Genomic DNA, 17,261 nt, shown 5'->3' with positions numbered 1-17,261 from the left:
CACATGTGTTGTGCCTATGTGCTGAGGTCATCTTCTGAGATCCTCTTCAGGGTGCCTCTACTATCTCAGGTCAGGTGGGCAGCAATCAGGAAAAGGGCCTTCTCAGTGGTGCCACTCTGTCTCTCAGATTCTCTAATTAATTAATTAATTCTGACAGCTGTTTTAATGTCTTTTAGATGCTAGGGGAAGATCTTCCGTATTGCCCCAGTCCTCTTAATCTTTTTAACACATTCATTTGAACCTGATGTTTTTGTTGTTTGCTTTTAGTGATTCTTGTAAGCTGCCTTGACAACACAATGTGTTTGCAGGTGGAATAGAAATAAAATTAATTAAATAAATAAATAAATGAATAAATAAATAGCAACTAAACCATTCACTGGAATGGGCCATTATCACACAGATCATAGAATCATAGAATAGCAGAGTTGGAAGGGGCTACAAGGCCATCGAGTCCAACCCCCTGCTCAATGCAGGAATCCACCCTAAAGCATCCCTGACAGATGGTTGTCCAGCTGCCTCTTGAATGCCTCTAGTGTGGGAGAGCCCACAACCTCCCTAGATTCCACTGCTAGGGCTTTCATACACCATACTTTTTACACGGAGGTATTTCACACATGCAGCTGTGAGTCAGAATGGTGAGACGTTGAGAGATACATGAATGTGGGAATTGGTCGTTAGATGGGGTTTTTTCCCTTTCCCCGTATTAATATGCTGATTGTCTTTGCAGACATTGATGGTCTGGGGAGCAGTGCCATAGGCGGGCAACTGATGGCTTCTGCATCTCCGCAGTCTCCTCTCAGCCAAACCAGGAAGCCAAATGATGCCGTTATGGCAGGTAAAGCATCTGTATAGTGTGTAGCATAACCCACAATTGTCTATAACTTAGACATCTAGTTCTCATCCTAAACTTCCTGTTTTTAAGGTAGACTGTTTTGTGGTTAGGAAAAGCTTTGCTGTTTCTGTGTCTCCCACACTGGCATGCATTAAACTTATGCGAACGGAAGAAGCCAGATGGCAGGCCTTCCCCACCCACCCGCCCCCTTTCTCGTCCCTGTGCTAGCTGTTGAGGCATTTCAGAAATCAGATGTCTTCACTTCGTGGGTCATATTTATGTTTGAACAGAATTTTAATTTTGGGTTTAAATTCCTGAGTTATTTTTTTAAATATATATATAGAATAGTGTAGATTGAACAAATACTGAATTCACTGGTAACATGGCCAAGAGCATTATTTCAGTGTCTGCCTTGTTTGTTGTTTGTGCCAAGAACAGACCTAATGCCTGACTCTGTCTATGTGGCTTAGAAGCGTGGGCAGACTTCAGGCTTGCAGGATCTACTTTCTTTTTCTTGAATTTTAAGATGTCTTTTAATATTGTGCTGCTTTTAATAATGTATTAGTTTTAAATGTTTTAATCAATTATATGTATTTTATGGCATTGGCGTTTGTGTTGTACCCTGTCTCGATCCAGAGGGAGAGGCGGGTAACAAATATATTATTATTATTATTATTATTATTATTATTATTATTATTATTATTATTATTATTTCTGCCCTGGAGCCTGGTGCAAAAGATTTAACTTAGAATTTAACCTAGAATTAAAGAGGTCTGAGCCCAGGACTTTGTCTTGAGGACTACAACTGTATGGAGTTCACAGACCTTTCATACCAAAATCCACTCCTGGTTACTGCAAACTCTCTTCATTAGAGAGGAGGAGGAGCTATTTATGGCTGCGATTGTTAAAAATGGATTTAATAAATCCTTGCTGATCTATGGCAGATTACCCAGAGATCTACCAGTAGATCCAGATCTACCTTCTGCCCACCAACCCATTCAGTGTTAGGATGTGCATAAAGCTCTTGTTTTGCTAAAGGCTTTGATCTGCCTTTGATATGCTCAGAATGCTGTGAAAATCTGGTGATCTGAAGAGTCCACTGTTAATACCAGGGAGTGTAAATGTGTCCCTGATATGCAGTAGGTTCAAGAATATCATCAAGTTTTTATCTGCACAACAGCTGCAGCTAGTTGCACACAGTAATGGGGTAATGGGGCATTCTTGAGACTGGGTCTTCTTTGAAAGGGAAGAAAGGATTAAACCTTCTGCCCTTATGCTTACTCCAGAAAATGTCCTATCCCCATGCCTATTGTTAATTTAGGAGGTTGGGGAAATCTGACATTCCTAATGACACTTTTAGTAGCATGTGTTCTTTGGCCCTGAGTAATGGTGGAGTTTCCTAAGATTCTAAGCAACTCTCTGTTTCACCTTTCTGATGCTTCAGGTGTCTCTTTTGCCCGATACCTGCTAATTGGTTGTTGGAAGAATTTGATTGACACCTTATCAACGCCTCTGACTGGCCGCATGGCAGGGAGCTCCAAAGGACTGGCATTCATCTTAGGAGCCGAGGGCATCAAGGAGCAAAACCAGAAGGAGAAGGATGCCATCTGCATGAGTCTGGATGGACTGAGGAAGGCAGCCCGGCTCAGCTGTGCTTTAGGTATCCTTTATTCATTGACATAGGCTGCGTTTTTAACTGAATTTGTGCCAATCCCCCACAAGGATAACTGGATGTCATTCTTGTGGAGTAGGACAGGTGATCTTCCCCTATATCTCTTCCTTCACCCTACCAAATGTTTGGCAAGTACATGGCTGGTGGGATAAATGGAAATTCTGTACTAAAAATTGGCTTGTTTCTTGTTGTAGGGGTTGCTGCTAATTGTGCATCTGCCCTTGCGCAGATGGCTGCTGCTTCGTGTGTTCAAGAGGAGAAAGAAGAAAGGGAGGCCCAAGAACCCAGTGATGCCATTGCTCAAGGTACAACCCCACAATATGTTCACTGGTTCATACTTCAGCAATGAGTGTGTGCCCTAGGTTGGTCATTTTACCTTGTTCTATTGGTATTAGAGGCTTCGTAACATTTCCTTTGTCAGCATTGACCATAGTAAGGGTTGTTCCCTTTGTGTATGGGTCCTCTGGAAAGACCCACACACAAGAAGCTCAACAATGGCTGTCTTAGCAAAGACATAAACCCTACACACACCTGAGAGTTGGGGGTGGATCCCCAAAACAAGGACTACAACATTTACCTAGCATAAGTAGGGCCCCCTCAGGGGAATGGAATGGACAGCCCTGTTCCTCAAGAGGACAAGTTCCCAAATAAGTTTACATAGCATTGCAACCAAGAACATCTAATAACAATGAAAGAGGATGTGTGTCTGTCAGTCTGTCCACCCGTCAAAACTATAGCATCAAGACTGTGAATTCTGGATGCCTGAAACTCGGCATGCAGACTAACAGGACCCTAGGGCTATGCACCTTGAGGTTATTTTGTTTTTTAAATGCATTAATTATTTTAAAGTAAGTTTAATGTGTCCATGTGGTTGAAACCTGCAATAGCTACAGGCAGACTTCCCTAGTCATTACATAGCTATACAGTTTGAAATCGAGAGAGTTTAGTCAGCTAAGGGACAGAGTCATCTTCCCCTTCTCCCCTGCTGTGGGGCAGGGACCCCTCAGGGGAATGGAGTGGACAGACCCCTTCCACAAGAGGGCGAGCTCAACTGACAGTTGTGTCCGTTTGCTTGAAGGCTTTGCTGTATCAAACTAAAGGCTTTTCCAACCTGTGTACTAGTTTGAAAACAAGTAATGGAAATATACTGCAGCTTGTAATGGTGTAGGTTCTGTGGGAATTAGTTATTTCCCTTGTGTTGAACTCTCTAGTTCCTTTCACATCTTTACAACAGGCATTGAATGAAACATGTCAAAGGGGGACAGGAAGTGGTCCTGCCCAGCTTCTGAACTTTCCTCAGAATGTGTGTGAAAGGGGATTTTGGTGCATAGAACTGCATGTGTGCAGATTCTTCCACACAATCAAGAAACTTGCCCAGCTGGGGTTTCCAGTCACATGGAAAAGCCAGTCTGCATTCAGCCTCTGTCACACTTTCCACTGAATGTGTGGAGGTGGGGAGCAATGTGCAATCCTGCTTCTCCCCACCCACTCCCACTGCCCCCATTCAGTAAACATGTGCAGGGAAGTCGTGAAAAGGTCCTAGAGTCTAAATGCAAATTGAAAGAAGCTGAATATATATTGTTGTTTTTAAAACTCCTTTAGGGTGAAAGCTGAAACCCACCCACACCCCTAGCTCTTTCGTTTAGAAATAACAGGAGATCTTTTCTTTCTAACATTTATCACGGTGCAGTAAAACACAAAGTGGAGCAGAAACTGGAGCAGATGGGGAAAATGCAAGGGGTGTGTCTCCACACAGCTCATGTTTTGTGCATGGATGCCATTCTCAATGTGGGGCTGGAGATGGGAAGCCACAATCAAGACTGCTGGCCTCATGTATTCAGGTATGGAAACTGTGTGTTCATCTTCTGTTTGAGCCAGTTTGAGGCTGTAGCCTCACCCGGTGTTCATGGAAATTGATTAGAGCCTTTGATTGCAGGCTGATGTGTCTTTTCTAATTCCATAAAAGTAACCAAATAACATGTGCCTAGTGCAAAAAGCACACAAAATATTACTCACTCCTCAACTATGCGGTAGTTTGTAACCATTAGGCAGGAACTCAGTATGTGTGTGATATTTTCCTGGACATGGTTTCAACAGGCCTGTTCTTTGTGTCACCAAAGAATTATACGTGCATGAATATGTGTGTGTGTGTGTGTGTTGTGTGTATGTGTGTATAAACGAACTCTTTAAAATTAATACTATAAACTGTAGATAGCAATATGTTACCTCTGAATTAAAGAACTGTGCAAATCACCAGTTTCTCCTGCTGATAGACCTTCTTTGAGGGGGTTTTCCTGGCCAACCCAGTCTTTTAGATTACCAGTCGCATCTGCACTTTCAACGTTCATGAGTTGCCCTTTCCCCAACAGCACTGAGAATGTTCATGAACATTCTGTAACATCACAGCAGCCCTAACAATGGTAGGAATTGCTCTTAGACCAGGGGTGTCCAACTTGTCTCCCTCTGGATGTTTTCTTCCTACAATTCCAACCCTACAATTCCCATCTGGAGGGACACAACTTGCTTGCCCTTGTTGAAGGTAAACATAAATGTCAACATTTTGGGAGTGCACGTATAGATGTGCACCCAAATAGGAAACCACAACAAAATGTTGTAAAGTTTGAGAAGAAGGATAGGACAAAATATAGGAAGCTTTTCCTCATTTTCTCTTGCCTACCTCACACCTGGTTTTACATATTGTGATCTTCCCTGTTTGTTTTAGCATTCCAACACTTTGTTTAAAATTATAAATGAAAACCATCATCTCTTGATTTTAATTTTTTTCTACTTGCAATGACTTTTTTTAAACTAAGTACAAGACCGTTTTTACCTTACAGTTATATATTATCTCTCAAACTTGTGTATTCAAAGATATGTTTGTTTTTCCAACATTTTTTTCTGAATTCTTTTAACTTTAAATAACTTTAACTTTCTTAAAATGTTATTGAGGTTGTTGTAGTAGTAGTTGTTTTATGTCCAGCCACCTGTTTCTTCCTACTACATTTTTTTTTCTGATGAGGCTAGTAAAAGTCTAAAAGGTCTGTGATTGCAAAATAGAAGAAATCTTCTGAGTAAGCTCACACTGCTATTTGCCTGTCTATCTGTCTAATATTTTTATATCACTAATAGCCAAAGCTCTCTAGTAAGCACACAAAAATTAAAACACTAAAATACAACTTGATTTTAAGAATGTCTCTAATGATGCTGGGATGAACAGTGAGAGATTCATGTGAGAGTTTTCCTGATCAGAGCAATGGGGGGGGGATATTATTTTACACATAAGACTGCTTTTGATTCTCAAGTAGCACATCTAATTCCTGTGTTTAATGTTCACAATTGGATTAGCCGCTACAGTGATGCCCTGCTTACAAAGCAGTGTTGTTGTTTTTGCTTCAGTAGCCTTAAGACTGCTGTAGATCATCTCTGAAGAATAGATTTTGTACAGAGCGAATAAGATGACGCAGTGCATAAACCAGTAGAACCATCCATTCTATGCTTTGCTTTCCTGTTTACGTTTTCAGAGTGTGTGAGTACATCAGCACCCTGGAACATGCTCACTTCAGTGACGGCACATCTCAGCCACCGGTAACTATTACTCAAGCGCAACAGGCCACAGGAGGGCTTCAGGATGTTCAGTCTACAGATTCTCCCCAGGAATTGGAGCCAGAGTCTACACTGAGGAACAATCCCATCATCCAGCCAGTTTCCATTCAGGAGCTCATCAAAGAGAGCAGCAAGGGAAGGACTTTTGACTTCCGTGGAGGCAGCCTGATGAATGGGAGTAGCGCTGCCAAGGCTATCCTCACCCTTTCGACTCAGGCTGACAGGTAGTAGCAGGAATACCTTGACGGTTGCCATGGGCTTGGGTTTTGTCAAGAAACTCTCATGTATGTTTTACTGTGAATAGCCACCATTTGGTGAATGTTGACATTCACATGTAATGCTGACAGTCCTAAGGGGGAAAAATCACGAGTCTGCAAAAATAGATATATATTACGCCCCACTTTTGGACCATGCACTACTGAATGCTGACAATCACATTTAGTTGAACGTCATTGTTTTTAGACGATCGCAAAATTTGCCTTTGTTTGTGGATGCTACATTCAGAGAATTACTTCCTGTATGAATGTAACATAGGTAAAGGCAGAGAAGTGCACAGGTCCTGGCTGAATGGCTCTTCTGAATATACAAACCCCTTCGTTTGTTGTGTTTGCACATCCTGTTGACCGGAATGAGCAAGGCCTAGCTGCAGAAGTGAAAGTTTATGTACCTCCCCTCTTGGCTGCACAGAGAGACAAGCAGAAGAGCGCAAAAACTCAAGGCTCACTTTGGCTCATCCTGCTTCTTCACATGAAAGAAAGATGCCATTTTGCCTAAAACATCTTGTCTGTAGGATTCCTGTTGATATTAGATGGAGATTCATCATCTGAACCAGAGTTTGTAATGCAAGCAATAGGTGCAGCGTATTTGCATTTTCACTGTATAGAAACAGTGCAGAACCTTCAGCCCATGGGGCACCTCTGTCTGGCCCATGCAACCTCTTGGGGTTCCTCCATGGGTGGGACTTAGACGTCAAGCTCCCCACCCACCCCACCCATGGAGGGATCTGCATGGAGGATTTAAGGAAATGGTTCTTTGTTGTTGTCATGAAGAAAAGCGTTCATTTCATATGGGAGAGAGCAGTGGGGTATGGCAGGACCTTCAGCCCATGGGACTTGCCTGGACCAGGAGGAGCAGCCCCTCTTTGCTGCCCAGGCGAGTCCCATCAGCCCTCATCCCCACTGCTATATCCAATCTCAGACAGAGGTTTTTCTTCATGATGACAATAAATAATCACTTACTTACACATTCTATATTGACCCGGGATTGAAACGTCACACCAGGAACGCACGCTATGCTAAAGCCGCTTCCAGTTTTCATAAAGAACATATGAATGCCCCATTTGTAGGTTGTTACCATGACATCTGAACCCAGGCACGTTGGGTTATTTAAGGATGAAACAACCCAGAGTTAACCTAGAATACTGGCCCAGCGTCTGACTATAGTGGCCCTGTTCAGAAGACACAGTGGTTAAGGCTTTTTGGTTAAGCTCTATGAACTTGATTCTCCCTGCCTGACCTATTTTTGTGAGCAATGCCTTACATCACTGTGCATGGAGCAGGGAAAGATCTCAGTTTTCTGAGGTACCTTTAGTGCCCTCCCCCTGCACATTGATAACTAGTTCCTTACTTTAAAAGCTCACATAAGGACTTAAATGACATGGCTTTAAATGTATGCCTTTATTTTCCCATTTTTACTGTAGACTAGGCTCAGGGCCCCCAATTTGGATTGGGACTGTGGGGGTTGAGGGGCTTAGAATCATAGAATTGTAGAGTTGGAAGGGGCCTATAAGGCCATCGAGTCCAACGCCCTGCTCAATGCAGGAATCCACCCTACTGCATACTTGACAGATGGTTGTCCAGCTGCCTCTTGAATGCCTCTAGTGTGGGAGAGCCCATGACCTCCCTAGGTAACTGGTTCCATTGTCGTACCGCTCTAACAGTCAGGATGTTTTTCTTGTGGTCCAGCTGGAATCTGACTTCCTGTCACTTGAGCCCATTATTCCGTATCCTGCACTCTGGGATGATCGAGAAGAGATCCTGGCCCTCCTCTGTGTGACAAACTTTTAAGTATTTGAAGAGTGCTATCATGTCTCCCCTCAGTCTTCTCTCTTTGGCCCTTAGTCATTTGATTGTGTTAAATGATGAATTCTGCCTCTTTTTCTGAAGGTTATTTGAAGATGCTGTTGACAAGTTGAATCTGATGGCATTGGGAGGTTTCCTCTATCAGCTGAAGAAAGCCTCTCAGTCCCAGCTCTTCCACTCTGTAACAGACACTGTTGATTACTCGTTGGCAATGCCAGGTAAGCTTCTAAGACAAAGTTTAAAACCAGAAAGATTCAAGTGTCAATATAGAGATAGAGATACAGATATATATTATATAAGATATTTGATATAGATTTTATTTACCTGAACAAGTACTGCACTTTTTTTTCCTTGTAGGGGAAGTAAAATCCACCCAAGACAGGAGAAGTGCACTCCATTTGTTCCGTCTAGGAGGGGCCATGCTCCGAATCGTTAAGAGTAAATGCCGCCCTCTGCTTCACCTTATGCGCTGCTGGAACCTGGTGGCGCCTCATCTAGTGGAAGTGAGAGAAATTGCAGGGGGGCGGACAGAGGGACAGGAGGAGACTGTATAGTGTTCTCTGTGTTGTAATAGTTTCAAATGGCAAAGTGTAATTCCAACATAGTTAAGGTACTTAAAAATATGTCATACTGGTGAATGCAGCAGGGTAGGAAAGATTATACTCTGGTGATCTGCAGCCGGGGGGGGGGGGGGGAGATATATTAGGGGACTCGCACAGCCATCAGTTCTCAGATAGATCTTTATAAAATAAGCTTCATTTATTTCCTTTACAAGTGACTAGGTATTTGTTTGTTTTGTTCTGTTTATTTATTTGATTTATAGCTCCTACTTTATCCCATTCTCTCCTCGAGGGGATGACAATCTAAGGAGATGAATTGGGTTGAGGGTAAGAGGTCAAGTAAAATATTAAAAATGACATAGTAAACATGACATTTATTTTGAGTAGTCTTCTGGTTATAGTTACTATATAGTTACTTTCTAGAGTTACACCTTATCAGGGGCTGTATACCCAACATGCTAACCCAAGTATGAGTTGTTAACCACGTGGGTTGGGTGTGGGTTGCCACCCTGAACAATAAACCATGGGTTCTCACTGTGACTTGTTCAAGAAAAATAAACCACACTGCATGGTTAACAAGCTACCCTGCCTAAAGTGTCAAGTGCTCAGACAACACACTAACCCACGGTTCAACATGGTCCAATAGCAAACCACATTTAACCACTGAGTGTGGGTTAGCATGTTGTGCAAACCCAGTCTTTGGAGCTGTTCACACAACATGCTAACCCGCACCCAGTGGTTGAGTGTGGGTTGTTTTGATGAGCCGTGAGTTAACATAGTCTGAATGCAGCCAGGGCAGCTTCTTAACCATGCAGTGCAGCTTATTTTCTTGAACAAGCCACCTTGAGAACCCATGGTTTATTGTTCAGGGTGGCAACCCACACCCAACCACTAAGTGTAGGTTAGTGTGTTGTGTGAACAGCCTCATAGTATGTTCTCCCACCCCTTCTCCCCAAATTTGCTGCCAATTTCCTTGTTGGATAGGCAGTATTTGCTTGGCTGAAATTCTGCTTTCTACTTTCTCTTTACAGGCTGCCTGTCATAAGGAAAGGCATGTTTCACGGAAGGCTGTCACTTTCATCCATGATATCCTAACTGAGGTTCTGACAGACTGGAACGAACCCCCTCATTTTCACTTTAATGAGGCACTCTTCCGCCCCTTTGAGCGCATCATGCAGCTGGAGCTGTGTGACGAGGATGTCCAGGACCAGGCAAGCTAGTTCTTGGTTACCATGAGGATGATCTAACGAATTCAAGAGAGCTTTGATTTTTATTAATTTTGTAAAGGGGAATGACACAGAGATGCTTCTGTGCAGAGCTGCATTGTATTTTTCAGGAGCAAAAATGCTGCAATGTTATGTTGTTGTTGTTGTTGTTTGCATGTCTATGCTGCCAAAACTCTCTGGGCGGCTTACAAAGGGAGTTTTGGTTTTCATTTTTAAAAAGGAGCAGGAAGTATCTTCCCAGGATGGATGCACAGATCCTTTTTTTTTTAAGAGTGTAAGCAATGAGCTGGTTCACACATCACAATAGCCCAGAATTTTGTTTAACAATTGAGTTATTGTGAATGAGCGAGCAGGCTAACACATACTGCCTATCATTCCTGGCGGGAGCAGCTAAACTGCAGGAGCAGTTTTCCAAGAGTTATGAAACAGGCTGAATGCTGGGTTTCAACTCTAGCTTGTTGGAGGAGACAAAAGCCGGAGTTCCTGGTTTGCACATCACAGCAAACAAGCCGGGGTAGAGTGTCCCTGGGTTGTTTAGCCACTCCTGCTCACAGCAGGAGCAACTGATCAGTGTAACTAGCACACTTACTCATTCCCAACAGCCCAGGGTTTAAAAAACATTAAAAAAAACTTGGTTGTCGTTATGTGCAAACCACGCCAATAATTAGTAGAATCTACTAAGTCAAAGGTGGGGTTTGTTGTATTTCCAACAATCAAGGACTGGAGCTGCAATGCCCAGCAGAACATATTCCTCTGAGCTGCTGAAGCAGAAAACAAATAAATAACTTGGTAATATTCTTCTGTCGTGTATATAAAGCAACTTAATTCTTACACAATGGGCTGGATCCGGACTTCATCCTCTTCCAAGTAGGTTCATTGAACTTAGTTAACATGCCCTGTTGATTTCAGTGAGTCTATTCTGAGCATTAATAAAACTGGATCCAACCCATTAGCATCTTCTTTGTGTTAGTTGTTCTCTTCTGTAATACTTTGTATGCTTTGATTGCACTAGGTGGTCACATCAATAGGGGAGTTGGTGGAGGTGTGCTCGACTCGGATCCAGTCAGGCTGGAGGCCCTTGTTCAGTGCACTCGAAACAGTGCGCAGTGGCAGCAAATCGGAGGTTAAGGAATATCTTGTTGGAGAATATTCGATGGGTAAGGCTTTTCTGTATATTTCTCCCACTTTTTAGATAGTGCCATTCTTAAGAGTCTATTTTTGGAAAGGTATCAACAGTCTATGGCAAACTGTACAAAACTTTTGACTAAAGTTGTAGATTTGTGTGAAGTTTTGGATTGCAACAGAGTACTGGCAGTTCTTTGCTGTGAGTGCCACCATTTTGCAGTTCCCCACCCTAATGGGTTTCCAGCAGAGGAAATCAGTTGCAGTCAGTCCAAACCTCACCAGGTCATGATCTGTACATGAGAATGGGGTGACACTCACCCCTACAAATACACACATTGGATCACCACCTGCAAAAGCCAGGTCCAGAGAAAGACACCCTCATGATTCTCACAGCAGCCACAAAGTCCCGACCTGCACCTGACAAGGTGGCCCCAGCAAGGGCTTAGTTCTTGGGTTCTCCAAGACCAAGCCGATGACCACCTCTGCCCGCTCGGACAGGAAGGTGGTTGGGAAGCAGGGTGGGCGGTACACCAACAGCACCCCAGTTCTGTCTCTGCTGCCCAGCACCAACTATAGACTCTCACATCCAGTGCCCAGATGGAGAGGTTTCCTGATGAGAGAAATGGAATTTCTATGGATAAGTGCAATGTACCCTATGCCCCACAACCTGGGCAGGATCTACACTACTGCTTTAAAGCACTTTAAAGCACTTTATAACAGTTCTGACAACTGTTGGGGCCCAGGACATACTGCATATACAGTTTTCAAAATGTTTTCAAAGTGCTTTAAAGAGCTTTAAACCAGTAGTGTAGATCCCCTGGTGCTGCACCAAATACATCGGCAAGTACATCTATTTATTTATTTATTTATTTATTGCACTTACATACCGCTCCCATAGCCAGGGCTCTCTGGGCGGTTTACAGAAATTCTAAAATTGAGATAAAAACTAGTATACAAAATTTAAAATTCTAAAACACAGAACATACACACATAAAGCATTAAAAACCGTTAAAAAACTAAACATGTGGGTGATTAAGATGTCCCGCCATATGCCTGGGCAAAGAGGAAAGTCTTAACCTGGCGCTGGAAAGATAGCAGCATTGGTGCCAGGCGAGCCTCGTCATGGAGATCATACCATAGCCTGGGGGCCACCACCGAAAAGGCCCTGTCCCTCGTTGCCACACTCCGAGCCTCTTTCAGAGTAGGCACCCGGAGGAGGACCTTAGATGTTGAACGTAGTGATCGGGTATATTCATGTCGGGAGAGGCGTTCCATCAGGTATTGTGGTCCCAAGCCATGTAAGGCTTTATAGGTCAAAACCAGCACCTTGAATTGGGCTCGGAAACATACAGGCAGCCAGTGCAAGCGGAGCAGAGCAGGTGTTATATGGTCAAACCTTCTGGTTTCCGAAATCAATCTGGCCGCTGCATTTTGCACAAGCTGCAGCTTCCGAACCGTCTTCAAAGGCAGCCCTACGTAGAGGTGACATCAGGCCCACCTAGCTTACCTGCTCAGGTTTCAGTAAGGCACACCCAGAAATATGGAGGTGTTGTCTTGAGGCTACAATCACATGTACTCTTACTTAGGAATAAGCGTTATGAACACAGTGGAACATATTTCTGAGTAAATGCACATAAGGAATGTGATGCACATTAATCAGAAGCAATTTAGAGTAATGCCAGCAAGGACTCTGTGGGTCTGTTCAGACAACACACTAAACCATGATTAGGCCACTACTCTTTTGCAACAAATGGTCGGTGTGTGTGTTTAAACTGTGATTATGCAGCCACCATGGTTAGGAAAGGTTCACAAGACATACAAAGCCATGTTGTTTAGCTCAAAATGCAGAACAGGGTCTTATAGCACAATCCTATTGATGTTTCTTCAGAAGTAAACCACATTGGGTTCAATGAGATGGACTCCCAGGTAAATGAGTGTAGGATTGCCGCCTGAATATAGATTTAGCTCAGCTAATCATCTCTTGTTTCCCCAGGAAAATGCCAGGCTCCTGTGTTTGATGTCTTTGAAGCGTTTCTAAATACAGACAACATCCAGGTTTTTGCAAATGCAGCCACCAGTTATATCATGTGCCTTATGAAGTTCGTCAAAGGATTGGGTAAAACTCTTTTTTAAAATAAAAACACTTGATAATATTTCATGTTTGTAGATGCAGCTGGCAAGCAGTGAGCTAAATGACAATGAGCACCAGCGAACACTTGTGAACAAATGTTAGATGTTTGTAGCATTGTTATTTTTGTGTGAGCATTGAAGATTCAGCCCTCTGATTTAGCAAAGTGTACCCATATGGAACAGTTATGGTGTCTGCTGAATATTTTCCCATTCCACCGCTGCTGGAGTACTTCTTGCTTTATTTTTCAAATGGGTCCTTTACCATCTTTGGTCATAATCACGTTCCTTCTTTATGCCTTCATCTACTTCTGTAGCATTTCCCAAAACAATGCAGGTGCTTTCCAAACCCTCAGAGGGGTGTAAGTTTCTGCCTACAAAAACGTACTGTTCCTTCCCGATCGTAATAATCAGAGCTTAAAGAATCCTCACAAAGGGCAGGCCAGGGGGTGCTCCCTGATCATATTCCTTCCTTCCATTTCCCAGCTGGAGGAACATTCAAAGCAGGGGATTGAACCTCAGTTTTGGGAACCAAATCCCTCCCTCCGTGGTAGCCCAGGTGGCCCCTTCTCCATGTTACTGGGGGGGGGGCAGCTTTTCTCCCCCAACTGTGTATTGTTTGCTGGTTTCCTGGCTCTTACGTGATTTCTTCCCTATTCTAAAAGGTTGAAATGCCATAAGAGCTTTCAGCTACAGTATGCTGGTAGTTTGCCCCTGCCACCACCACCACCATTGGCCCCTGAGAGCTTATGTTAGGGAAGTTGCACCTCTGCCCTGTGAACCAAATCTGGCCCACCTGGCATCCTAATTGGCCATGCCCCCTTTGCCTTTGGCCTCACTTTCCATTGGCCCCTGAGAGCTTCCCCAAAACTGGATTTGTCCCTTAGGCTGGAAGAGGTTCAACACCCCTATACTTGGCTCGTTTTGCTTTTAATGTTGGGGCCAGAGCATCCGCTTCAAAGTGACCTGCTCCCCCACAGGCCTCTGCCTGCAGTGCTGCGTCTTCTTCTTAGCCCAGCCTGCAGGCCAAAGGGCACGCTAGGTGCTTCAAGGGAAACGAGGCACAGAGCTTTAAGCTAAAACACAGCTGGTATTCTTGGCCCTGCACCTTTCCCCTTTGGCTCCGCCCACCACTGGAACGTGGGCCCCGAGAGCTTCTCTACAATTGAATTTGGACTTTATGCTGAAAGAGATTCGACACCCCCTGCATGATGTCTGCATGAAGCCCGTATCAAGGCAAGGTTCTTCACTTCTGCCTGCAAGTACATCTTCTGCCGACTGCTCCCCACTCCCTGCACTGCTCCCAGTCAAGCCTCATTGCCCCTATTTGTATTTTGTGAATGTGTGAATCCCTCTGGATTTCACAGTAACCTTTCCCAATAACCACCCATCATTCAGAGTACCGTGATGTCATGCTTAACCTTCTTCTTTCTCCCCAACTTTTCCCCTCCCAGGAGAAGCAGATTGCAAGGAGATTGGCGACTGTGTGCCAGGGTCAGGATCCACGTCTACAGACTTGTGCCTTCCTGCTCTTGATTACCTCAGGCGGTGTTCTCAGGTGGGCAAAATGGCGCTGTCTTCCCCTGTGGCTGTGCAGGCCCAGTTCATGGAAAGGTCATCCTATTGAGGCCACCTAAAATGCCATCCACGAGGGGGCTGAGGGCTTTTCTTGAGCAACGGCTCACCGAATAGACTGCACACTGCTGCCTACAGAAAACCACTGAGTCACATGGTGAACCACAACATATATAACCAGCCTACTGTATAGAGCAGCTCACAAACAGATGCAATCTCAAGAGAAGCATTCAAGGCCAGCTTTCTGCAACCCACCCACTCCCGATGTTTTGCACTGCAATTCCTATCATTCCTGGTTATGCTGACTGTGTCTAATGGGAGCTGCACTCCCAGAAGGCACAAGGCTGGGCAAGGCTAAACCAGACTAAAAAAGTTTTCTTAGCTTCAGTTTTGAAAACAGTGCGAGTCTGGTTTTTAGTGAACCATCATATTATTTTACATGAGGGGTGGTGGGGGAAAGAGTCTATCAATTATGTCCTGCATTTCAGTTGTCTCTAAAGTTTTTATTTCCAGTCTCCAAGACAACTGGAGTAGCGGTTGAGAGTTTGTGATAATGATGGTGAAGCACATGGATTCAAGTTCTGGCCTAAACACTCAGTAATAAATGTGGATGATGATGATGATGATTTTGCCAGGGCAGGATCTACACTACTGCTTTAAAATGGTTTATAACAGTAGTGCCAACTGTTGAGGACCAGGACACACTCCAGATACAATTTTCAAAACGTTTTCAAAGTGTTATATCCTGCTTTGTGTAGATCTGCATAATAATTTGTCAGCACCCTGTACATGTATATCCCGGGCCTGTACACACCCTGTACTCCAGTTGCCACTCCAGACTTCTCATCACTGCTGCCTGTGATTGGCACTCTCTCTCTCTTCTTAAGTGGTCCCTCTCTGTCATAAGAGACAGCTAATGCAGAAGCAGCTATCACAGACATATGTAAAAAGTTGTGATGTTGGTCCTAGGGAGCAGTCATCACAGTGGATGCTGTGGCTTCTCTCTCTCTCTCTCATGTTCTAAGTCTCTCTTTTTGCCATAGGTGGGGTGGGGTGGAGGATGCAAAAGCCCCAGTGTTCTGCAGCAATTCCCAGGGTAACACATACAGCGGGTCATTGTTGTTCCTGGCAGCGTAGGCTTTCTCTGTTGCCACCCATTTCTGTGCTCTTTCTTCTGCCAGATAAGTGACAGTGGGTGTGGGCAAACACAGTAGCCACATTGTTCCTCTGTTTGGGGAAACGCCGTAAAGCACTATCACTACTAATGGCAGATGGGTCTGGGTCTGTCCCTGTTTACCAGAGCAGAACCTGGTTGCCTAGAGGCAGTTGTTACTCACCAGAGATGACTAGAAAAGTTCTTTGTTGAAGGGTGTCAGAACAGTATTTGTGGACACTTCCTAGGCTTTGACCCAGTTCTTGTATGCATTCAGTCAGCACCTTCAGCTATATGGGAAGAGATGGGATGTTACCACTAACAACCACACATCGCATGGCTCCTTCCTTTCCTGGGGTTGCTCCTCGCATTTCTGATTGTAACATTAAAGCCTGAAGTAAGAACCCGGGTAACTCCCCTCTGTGCATGGACTCTTGTCGGCAAGAATGTCAAAGTATTTTAGTGAATATGAATGTGGGAGTGTTCCACAATGAAGCTTGGGAACTATCTGCCATGCGATATGACCTGACAGTGCAGATTCCCAGAGCCATCATATCATTTCTCTCCCTTTTCAGTTGCTTGCCAAAATCTACAAAATGCCCTTGAAGCCTATTTTTCTCAGTGGGAAACTTGCTAACTTACCCCAAAGATTACAGGAGCGACCCATAAGCGGTGAGGATGGCATTGAGTGTGTCCTTTCTGAGTTTGATGATGACACAGGTAAGCAAAATTTTTGTGTGGTTACTGAGAATGTATTCTCCTCTGGGAGATTCAAATTGCAGCCTGATATCGCTGTTGGAGATAAATTTACTACATGGGAATCATAAAACAAAAACTAGAATAAAATATCATTTTTAGACAAGTTGCACTGATTGTTTCAGGATTCTATACAGGAAAAACTAATGGTATTTCTACATGAGGTTTTTATCCCACACCTTCTCGGAAACATCTTCTGCTTCCAGATTCTTTGTGGGATTAAGATCGGCTCCTTTACACTTGTTTTTTTTCCCCTGCGGTTTTCTTTCTTTGCCATTCTATATGCAGCCACTACATGGCACTGCTGTATAGTAGAATTACATAAATACACAGAGCATTTCATAGCACCATTCAGGATACACCAGACTTTCCTTGATCTAAAAAACAACAACCTCATGATAATAGTTGCAAAGCAAGGGAGATGCCCTCAAGGATGACATCATGTAAAGGACCCACAAACTATCATGAGTAAGCAATCACAAGTGCACAATAAAAGCCTCACGTAAAAAGGCTCAAAATTGGGAGGGGGGAAGATGTTTATTCTCCATCTG

The 17,261-nt window shown here is 43.8% G+C and overlaps 1 protein-coding gene across 1 annotated transcript in view; it reads left to right on the top strand.

Annotated features, from left to right (window-relative positions):
* The window catches only part of ARFGEF3 (ARFGEF family member 3), a 74,921-nt gene that overhangs the window by 43,444 nt on the left and 14,216 nt on the right, over window positions 1–17,261 (top strand). Inside the window, exons 15-26 of the mRNA XM_063124610.1 lie at window positions 728–835; window positions 2,277–2,492; window positions 2,699–2,809; window positions 4,195–4,345; window positions 6,026–6,331; window positions 8,273–8,406; window positions 8,546–8,691; window positions 9,780–9,959; window positions 10,987–11,131; window positions 13,093–13,215; window positions 14,681–14,784; window positions 16,530–16,674. Of these exons, the coding sequence (XP_062980680.1) occupies window positions 728–835; window positions 2,277–2,492; window positions 2,699–2,809; window positions 4,195–4,345; window positions 6,026–6,331; window positions 8,273–8,406; window positions 8,546–8,691; window positions 9,780–9,959; window positions 10,987–11,131; window positions 13,093–13,215; window positions 14,681–14,784; window positions 16,530–16,674 (1,869 nt within the window). The remainder of the gene's footprint in view (window positions 1–727; window positions 836–2,276; window positions 2,493–2,698; window positions 2,810–4,194; window positions 4,346–6,025; window positions 6,332–8,272; window positions 8,407–8,545; window positions 8,692–9,779; window positions 9,960–10,986; window positions 11,132–13,092; window positions 13,216–14,680; window positions 14,785–16,529; window positions 16,675–17,261) is intronic.

This window comes from Elgaria multicarinata, chromosome 4 (assembly GCF_023053635.1).
Source record: "Elgaria multicarinata webbii isolate HBS135686 ecotype San Diego chromosome 4, rElgMul1.1.pri, whole genome shotgun sequence".
Lineage (NCBI taxonomy): Eukaryota > Metazoa > Chordata > Lepidosauria > Squamata > Anguidae > Elgaria > Elgaria multicarinata.
Note: the sequence above shows the minus strand (reverse complement) of the source record. Positions and strands in the feature narration are given on the sequence as shown.